Consider the following 9,964-nt stretch of genomic DNA (forward strand, 5'->3'; position numbering starts at 1 on the left):
CATTTATATGGACAAGAGCGCTTTGTAACTCCCCCTACACAGAAAAGTATTAAAAATTAGAGGTAGAGCAAAGTTAGGCACATAAAGCCAATATAAACCGTCAAAGATACCTCGTTTATATATGAAATTTGCACGATTTGGAAGAAGATCAAGAGGACAAGGAATGCAAAGATCTGCCTCAGAACCATCAACATCTTTGTAAGTACCAACAGGACATTCCTGAAAATTCACTTCCATGGTTCAATAAATTTTCAGAAAATAGATATCCAGTGCTTTCGCAAGAATTATTAGGAAGGCATTTTTTTAATCCCGATTGATGGAGAGGCCGTTGATGAACAGCAGCTATGGCAAGAAAAGGCGGACAGATGCAATCTTGGCAACTGGAGAGAAGGTATCTTAACAGTCAAGGCCGAAGATTGGTAGTCTTCTTTTGCTTTAGTTCATTCCGATATTTGGGGTCCTAGTCATGTTGTTTCATGTTTGGGTTATCAATATTTTGTTACTTTTATCAACGATTTTTCTCAAAACACTTGGATATTTTTAATGAAAAATGGTTCAAATGTTTTTGCAATCTTACATATATTTTGTGGGGACTTAACTGAATTTCATATATTTTGTAGGGACTAAAAAGTTACTCAAGTCAATTGTATGTAACTGTCCTCAGACAAATCATGTTGACACGAACCACATAACCTAAAAGCATAATATGTTAAATGAAGTCAATAGAATAGATCTTACATTGTGGTTTTCACTTTTCAGTTTTAAAAGAAGGATTCTATCAGAGAAGAGAGAGAGAGAATATTACAAGAGCAGAGAATGCTGGCTTCTAAAAATATATTTTTTTTTTGAAAAATCTAAAAATATACTTACCAAAGGGGCATAAAAAAACTATTCGTCTAAGCAGAGCTAGGCAAAAAAAACAAATGAATAAAAAGAAAATCAATGGAACAAACCTCGCAGAAGATTCCATACAGGCCTTTAGGGCATGCTTTCCCAGATATGGTACCCTCCTGTCCATGAAAGCCCCCATTGTCCCCAGCACCTCCACTGTTTAAAATCATGAAGAGTTGCTGTTTCTCAGCAGTTGATTTAAAGAAATGACCATTACCATTTTACCAAAATAGTGATTGCATTATTTATAACAACCATGCTTCAAGTTACTTAAAAGAGTAAATTTTTATTAGTCCTCCAAAGATAAAAATAGTGTTCGGGCCCAAAGAAAAGCAGGAACAATCTATTATGCTCCAATTCTAAACCCAGTAATAGAAATGTGATTATGCATACCTATAGTTCATGGTGCCACTAATACTTGCAACAGGAAAATATTCTTCTTCCATACCAATCTTTGACCAATGGAAATGAACTCGACCTCCTCCTCCACCACCACCACCAAGGGAGCCACCATTCCCCCCAACAACAGATAAGGATGAATTCTCCAAAATCCAGAGTTCTTGAAGGAAAAGAAGGACCGTTCCACCAGAACCTCCGCCAAGACCACCAACCAAAGAACCATCACTGCTTGTTATTGCTTTGCTAAAGCTTTCACCATCAGCCCGTAAGGATCCATGAAGGTCGAGCCTAAAAAGTGGCCACTGAATTGATCCCATCACTAGCAAAATTTAAACAAAAATAACTTTGAGCAGAGAACATTACAAAAAGTATAGATATTTTCCTTCATATGAAGAAGGGGCAGACATATATAGAACTTGCAGGTATCTGCATCCATGTAAATCTCAGAAGAAAACTAGTAAACCCTTTTATTGAAACATAATAAACTCTAGAGGTATATAAAACTATTTACCAATCATCCCTCCTCCAACAACATGCCCATATGACTCATTAGGGCCCTTAGTTCCACTTCCCAATTCACATGGAAGAATAGCATTTCCATATTCATTTCCACCAATACTCACTCTCCCTTTGAAATATCCAGACCCTCCTCTTCCACCATGTCCAGCACCACCACCAGCTCCATTCAAAAAGTTTCCCTTACCAATTCCTTCAGAGCATCCTGAAAAGGTTCTTGGTCTAATCAGGATCTAAAAATTATAACATCCTTTTTTGGCAATTAGCATTTTTACTAGCATGAAAAAACTTAAAAGGGAAGAAAGTAACAAAAAATAAAGGCTTGTGGAAAAAATTAGTTACCTAACTCAGAGGCCGTAATCATACCATCGGTATCAACAATAACAGTCCTTGCCCTGTGAATATGAATTATGCTTCCCTTAATAATGCCATTTACAAGAAGATCCTCAACACGACAAATCTACAAAAACTCAAAAGAACCCACAATAAGGTTCTACTTAAACAGCGATATTGTTGTTATGCAATCCCAATCAAAAAGCAATGCCCAACTAAAAAGTTGATTGTGTGGGGCTTATGAGAAATTGATAAGAATCAAAGGACTTGGGGAACCTTCCCTTAAAAGCTAGCTATCAAGGGGGAAGAACCAGCCAACTTAAATACTCTACTGAGCATCCCATACAACTCTATGTGGGACTTTGGGCACTCCATAATACCCAAGTTCCTATCATAGCACCACCTCTTAGAGCTGATGTCCTGGCAGATGCATTATGACGCTTTACTCGGCCTTTTCGGTCAGCCCCTTCGTAAGTAGCTCTTTCTGAGCCACCGACAACCAGCCTTGATACCAATTGGTAAGTATCCAAGCATTTGGGGAACCCTCCCTTAAAAGCAAGCTATCAAAGAGGAATAACCAAACCACTTAAATACTCCACTGAGTATCCCATACTAGTCGATGTGAGACTTAATACCCCATAATGCCCAAGTCCCTATCAGAAATGCACTATACTTGAGTTTCAGCTGAGCATTTAGCTTGCACAGCAGCCTAGCTGCTTCTACTCTTATTATTGCTAAAGTCTGATATATTCTGTTATAGTTAGTTAGAATCAGTTTAACTGACCGTTGCGTCAGTTAACTGATTTAGCTTTACCAGTGGATCTCTGTAAATAAGAACATTGTATCTCCCCTATCAGATATATCAATTCAGTTTTATAGAAAATAGCACACGAATTCTCACTGAACTTGTCTTTCACCATATATCATTTCTCGCTTTCTCATTAGCTTAATTTCTAATGGAGTAACCAGAAATGATGATGACAATGGTAGAAAAACTGAGTTGGTTAGAACAACTACTATAAAAGAAAAACAGAAATGCGACTACAACAATAACAAACTGTTCTCATTAGCTTAAACTCTTGTGTTGTATGAGGGGGCATGTTAAATATTAAGAGTTTAAAATTCTTCATGTGCTTTCACCTAAAAAGTTAAGCTTTTGAGATAGTTGGTTTGTGACAAATTGTATTAAATGCAATAAAAGTGGGGGGAAAAGAAGTTCCAACTGACAGTAATTGTTGAAGAATCAAGAGAAATCAGATTTGATTCTCTATGATTTTATATTATTACTCTTTTTTTTTTATGATTCTGTCATTATTAGTCATTATAACTATTGTAATTTCATTTCCTATATAAATAGTCTAAGGTTGTAGTCATAAAAGATGAAAGTATTATTCCATTACTTTCTTCAATAATAAACTGCATACCAGAAAAACAGTACAAGAATTTCATATTTTTTTAATTAATTAAATTAAAATACATTTAAAAATGCAACCTGTCCGATCAACAAATCTTACTTGAAGTGAAAAGGATAGTGTATAATTGACATGACAGTCATCAGGTGGAGTTATCAAATCTATTGGGCATCTCTGTGTGTCACAAAGATGTTTTGTCACCCTGCAAAAATTATTACAAAACAAAGCAATACAATCAATTAAGTTTAGAGTTTCAGAGGAGTTTAAGGACTGGATGGAAAAAATTGAAGTCGAGCAGTGTGCCCACAAAGCAGTCATACTTACGTGCCTCTACTAGCATCATCATCCAAAGGTGCTTGAAGTAAGGAACCTGGACCAACCTGTCAAGAGAGGAAGACTGTTAAAATGCTGCATACAAATCCATGAATTTGGGAAACAGTGACAACACACAAAACTTGTCCTAGTGAGAAGGAGTTGTTTATACAACCAAAATCAAAGTAAAGCCTTGAAAAGAAAACTGAAATAGCACACGTGCATGCTGAAAATACAATCTTTCTAATTCATCTATACTGTAGCTATGTAGATATTTGCTTTTAGTCATGGCAGGCAGAATGATCAAAAGAGTATATTGCTTTTATCTTTTGAATATTGGCATCCCTGGCATGAGGGAAATCCCTAAACAATCATATAAATCTCTTGTAACCACTTAATATTTTTTTTAAAGATATAAGAGTATTATTGTACTTATAATTGCTTACAGTTACATTATAGAAGAGAGACAAGGATAGTCGCTGGCCTTTGATTGCATCGCCATCACCAGATAATTGTAGCAGTCCCTGACCATATAAGCCCAAGTTTGTATTTGAACTAATAACGGAACTTTGCTGCAAAAGGAAGAAATCACAATCACTGTGTTTGAACACTCCGACCCGCAAAGAACAAAATATGGTTCTGTAACCAAGAATACTACATAGCTTGAATTAATGATAAAGACCATTTACCTTTAGCACAGCCAGATTTCTCACTTCAAGTATTGAAGCAGATACAACAGTACTTACACCACCATCAATTTGCATCGTGGAGTTCCACATGAGTAACATTTTAACAGAAACTCGAAATGCACCAAAAACCTTCATACATATTTAAGGTAAAATTATTAAATAATAAGTTGAAAGCTGAAGCTAAAACTCACAGAACTAGTATTCTAAAACAAGGAACGCCTAAATGGATTAAGAATGGAACCAAAATTATAACAGAAAAAACACTTTAAATCACTATATAGTACCTTTATGATAGAATCGCTCAACAAAAGCTCTTCTGCAACAAGCTCAAATTCGGAAATTGGATAATCAGACAACCCAAAGATTAAGCTTCCTCCACTATATACACTAATCTGGCCTCTTACCTTCATAATTAGATAATATAATAAATATCATATATTAGGATTCAAGGGTTAAAAATCTCAGCCGTTTGAGACATCTCACGACTGAGAGATCAACATAATGTGTGGCTGTCATAGTGCATAATGTGTATAACTTTCCTACCTGAACTCTGGACCAAACAAGGGGAACCAAAACTTTTGCATTATTTTCCACATAAACATTTGACCATAAAGGGCTGGTTGAGAAATCAAGCAAAGGAGTTTCTGTTTCTGTGGAGACATTGTCATTGCTTACTTTCAAACTTAATAAATTTGCATTGAAATATGTGCCAGCTGCTCCAGAATTCCCAGTACAGCCAATACTCAAACCACCTGTCAAAACAAATGCATGTCCCGTGTAGAAGTTTCTTTTTGCTATCCAGATAAAAAAGGCATGCTTGCATGTTATATGAATTGAAAAAGTTGAAGATAAAACAACTATAAGAGTTTCGGCCAAAAACTTTGTATCAAGAAAACATATATAAAAACATTAAATGCAACATCAAAACCACCAAAAGATTCAGGTTCTGTACGAGTGTGAAAAGGAAAATGTTAAAAAGTAAACTCCTTGTGTATGGGTGGAGGTCAGCATCCAACTCATTTCACAAGGATACAAGGGCAGTCCTTCAAGTTAACAACGCAAAACCAATAGGTAACAGAGTTATTTCATAATAAAACAAACTTGAATGATTTCAAAAAAAACTACCTAAGTGGGTTTCCCTCACCTGTTCTGCTATTATAGTTTATGCTATTCATCCATATTATCCCCACTGCATATGCCAATGAAAAAATTGATGCAGAATAATGGACTCACCGCCTCAATGCGTCTGAAAGAATTAAGCATGCAAGAGGCAGAAACAGAAGTTGGCTTGACACAAAGGACATCAATGAAATGATTGAAAGCCAATCAAATAAAAATGGACAGATTCCATAATATAAAACAGCAGAACAATTTTCAAAAAAACTTCAAAATCCAATGGAAAGCCTGGAAAGTTGAGAGATTTTGTTGATGAGCGGGTTCTACACTCGATATTCATAAAAGTTAAAGCATTCAAAACAGGTCAGACCTGGCCAGGCCAGGCTTCTCAATTAAAAATGAAATATTTCCTTTCCAACAATTCATGTATCACCTACAGTAGATAAGTTGGTATCATATGATTCTCTTTTCCTTCATGAAAGAAGTATCATGCCCTAACCTATGCCCATTTTCTTCCAGTAAAAAAGCGGTTTTATTGAAAATTGTTGAGAACGTTTATTTATTCAAAAGAAATTATAAATTTTTGGTACTTTGATTTACATAGATTAAGCTCAAAATTCCTATAGTATAATAAAACATCAACCAGGAGTCATCATTGGTTTAAACACCATCATGTATAGAAAATGAATGGGAACAAACCATGGACAGTAATTTTTAAATCTTCTTGTATGCTGTAACAATCAAGTGATATTCTCCCTCCACCGCCTCCACCCCATCCAATCCCACCAGCTGCACTGATAGCACCATATCCCTTCCTACACTCATCCAAATATGAAGTCCAAAAGAAAGTTACAACAACAATACACTAGACAGGATGTGTTAGTCCCTAAGAAAAACCTTTGACAAAGACAGTTGTAAAAACTAGAACCTACTCAAAAACTTTAACAAAGACAAGACATTTCCAAATATATCAGCACTTTTTCAGTAGAAAATGAATACTAACCATATGAAATTGTAAATGACTGTGGGCCAAATGCCAAAGGAAATCCATGTAAACAGAAAATTAGACAATATACCATCATCAGCAGAGGCCACAAATCTCTATTGTCACTATTAACGTAATTTTGCTTTTTATAGACATATGCTTTTATCTAATCATTTACACTTTGAAACCCTATTATATGTATTAAAACTACGAATTATAGAGTAGCAAGTAGCAACTGTTAGTAAAAGTGACTTCAGATGCCTTAAAAATGCATTTCCCTCCTCAATTAATAGATGAAGGCACCCTTAAAAGTAGTTTAGAAACCATAACAGGAAAAACATGTATATAATCATTGACTGACTAGTTCATACTCACAACTTTATGGCGTGTACTAATATACTTCCACCGGAACCACCTCCCCCATCATACCCTCCATCTCCTCCCTCTGCAGTAACAGACCCATTTACATATATAGTATCCTTCACTAGAAGCTTAATGCGTCCCCCACCGTTCCCTCCATATTGTTTTTTAGTAGATTTTCCACCACCCTTGCTCCCATAACTCCATGGTTCAGACAACGTGGACCAAGCATAAACATCACCACCCCAATTTGTCTTATTGTTTTTTAAACAAGACGCACCGCGACCACCATGGCCTCCACCAGCTCCTTCATTGCCAACAGGTGTGCCACTAGTTTGGGAAGGTGGTTGCCCACCCAAAGATGATGAGTTTATAGAAGAACTGTATTCCATAGTCACATTGGCAGCTGATAAAATAACAGAACCAGCAACAATAGATGCATTTTGACCAAGTTTAATGTTGCCAGACACATTGATCGATATCATGCACCCTTCCACAGGACATGAAAGTGAAACATGGGAAAGTATTTCCAGGTTTCCAACACCATATATGACAATATCAGATTTCAAATAATGAGTTGAGCTTAGTAAGCATGTGGTATTAAAAGATCCTACACCTTCCAAGTCCTCGCAAGAAACAGACTCATTCAATGGGAATGACAAAGTTGATGTTTCAGCAAATGCAGAATCATCTCTGACAAGTAGCTCAGTGTAACCCAACAATACTTTTAAGCCAGTACTACTATTCAAATGCTGTCCTGTACTAAGAGAAAGGCACGATATATGAAGATATCCCAATAGAATGCAACACCAGAGGTACTTATGCATTACCGCAGAGTGCATCACCACCTACGGCAAATACGTATCAGTAGAACTCAGAATCAGTGTAAGGTTTCAATCAGGTCTGTGAAAACAATCGCCTGTAGTTATTTCTGAAAGCTACCTCCATAGGGATTGTATTCAAGGAAGCCACTTTTATACATATATTCTGCAACTAAATACACAGGAAATTATCAAACAATAAGAAAAACAGAAACGTTGCAGTGTGGAATGATGAATACGTTAGAGTGTGGAATACATTATTTTAAGATTTTTACATATATTAGAGCTTAAACTTGCCATTACTCATAAAACTCTATTTATATATAAAAACCATATGGTATAAAGCAAATTAATGTGGAATGATGAAGCTTGTGAAACTTCAAGTTAGATTGTTAATATTCACAGAGGCAATTAATTATATCATACATCAGAAATTTCAGTGAGAGAATATATCCAATGAAAAAAATTTCAAGCAAACCATAAAATTAAATAACACATGAAAAATAATGTATTACTGTACTCAGATCTTGAAAGAGTGCGAACAGATCAATTACATTATTTATTGTGTTAAAGTTTGAAAAGTCCCTCTTCGGTGAGTTTTCCTCGACTTTGTCTATTATATAATATAATAATTCAAAATTTTCTGAGCAAGAAACCACCATTGTCATAGTTTGACATTCAATTAATAAAACAAACATACAAATATAAAGGTGTATACATATAGAGACGGATGCAAAATGAGTAGAATGTAAAAAAGGCAATATAGTACTGCAGATGCACACTATGGCGCTCAATGGCAGGTGACTTAAATCTAATTAACCATTTTAGTTGCCTCAGTTTGAAGTCGTTCTAAATTTTTGAACACCTTATCGCATGTTAATCATCGCTGGAAAGTTTTGATCCCAACAATTGAACTTCGTCAGCTAAAAACTGTAACCTAGGAGCCATGTATCTCAACCAAATACCGACTCTTGCTGCGACTTATGCTTAACTATGTCGTTCACAATAATTCTTATGAAAGCTAGCATAATATCAGCTTTACTACAACATGAATCTGAGCAATTAATTACTTCAAATTGCACTATTCCAGTAAGAAAAAATATGTTTCCAAGCATGACCGACACGGAGCCAACAGCATCAATTAATTAGTTAGGATTAAAACACGACACTAAAGTAATTCCTCCGGAATAAAATTTTAGAAAATAAGTGTTTGAAAAATTGAAGTATCTAATCGAAAATTTAGACCAACGTCAACTTTTCAAATACTATTTTCACTTATATTTCCAGGAGTATTTCTTAACAAAAGACTCTACACATTGTTAACTTCTAAAAGCAATATATGGCATTTAACTGTTATTGGAAAATGAAAGAGAACAAACTCGGCAACATATTGTGCACAAATATGCATATATCCTCCTAAGTTTGTAGCAAACCTTGCATTTCATTTATCAAGGAATTAACATAAATGCATAACATTTTGGAGTATTTGTTAGTAACTAGTATTATTATCCAATCCTACCAACATTTCCAGAGAATTATTATCCAAAATTTAGAAACCTCTAAAGCCGCTTTCAGTCAATATTAATTCTACAATAGTGAAATTCAAGTCCACGCCATAGTATCAAACCTCGATCACGAATCTATTAACAAAAACGCTTAAAAAAAACGAAAAACAAAGCTGCAAACAAGAAATCATGCAATGCGATCGGAATCAAAAAGAGAAAAACGAAACATAAAACCTATAAATGAATAAATAAATAGAGAGATATAAAATAATTGAAAAGAAGTAAAAGGTGAGAGAAGTAGAAGAGTGGGAGTGAACTAACCGTAAGAGTGAAAATTGGAAGAATGAATGTAAGATTCTGTTTGAAGATTGAAGAATCAATTAGTAATAGTTGTGGTTGTTGATGATGGTCCAACTCAGAATAGTTTTGTTTCTCTTTTGCTTTTACTTTCTCGTTTTCGCTTTTGGTTTTTAAATAATTAATAAAATTTTAGAGAAAGAAAGAATGGAGAATTTTGGAAGAAAAAAAGCTGGAAATGTATTGGTATATACATACATATATATATATATATATATATATATATATATATATATATATATATATAGAGAGAGAGAGAGAGAGAGAG

General features: G+C 34.9%; 1 protein-coding gene across 1 annotated transcript in view; it reads right to left on the bottom strand.

Annotated features, from left to right (window-relative positions):
- Positions 1–9,869, bottom strand: part of LOC101495726 (uncharacterized) — a 15,334-nt gene extending 5,465 nt beyond the window's left edge. Inside the window, exons 1-15 of the mRNA XM_073364287.1 lie at positions 9,661–9,869; positions 7,029–8,006; positions 6,368–6,483; positions 5,096–5,304; positions 4,837–4,956; positions 4,553–4,681; positions 4,310–4,435; positions 3,876–3,931; positions 3,654–3,753; positions 2,149–2,266; positions 1,802–2,011; positions 1,285–1,609; positions 954–1,047; positions 111–219; positions 3–34 (exon numbers count right to left, since the gene is read on the bottom strand). Of these exons, the coding sequence (XP_073220388.1) occupies positions 3–34; positions 111–219; positions 954–1,047; positions 1,285–1,609; positions 1,802–2,011; positions 2,149–2,266; positions 3,654–3,753; positions 3,876–3,931; positions 4,310–4,435; positions 4,553–4,681; positions 4,837–4,956; positions 5,096–5,304; positions 6,368–6,483; positions 7,029–7,855 (2,571 nt within the window). The 5' untranslated portion in view covers positions 7,856–8,006; positions 9,661–9,869. The remainder of the gene's footprint in view (positions 1–2; positions 35–110; positions 220–953; positions 1,048–1,284; positions 1,610–1,801; positions 2,012–2,148; positions 2,267–3,653; positions 3,754–3,875; positions 3,932–4,309; positions 4,436–4,552; positions 4,682–4,836; positions 4,957–5,095; positions 5,305–6,367; positions 6,484–7,028; positions 8,007–9,660) is intronic.
- Positions 9,870–9,964: the final 95 nt, after the last annotated feature.

This window comes from Cicer arietinum, chromosome 8 (genome assembly GCF_000331145.2).
Source record: "Cicer arietinum cultivar CDC Frontier isolate Library 1 chromosome 8, Cicar.CDCFrontier_v2.0, whole genome shotgun sequence".
NCBI lineage: Eukaryota > Viridiplantae > Streptophyta > Magnoliopsida > Fabales > Fabaceae > Cicer > Cicer arietinum.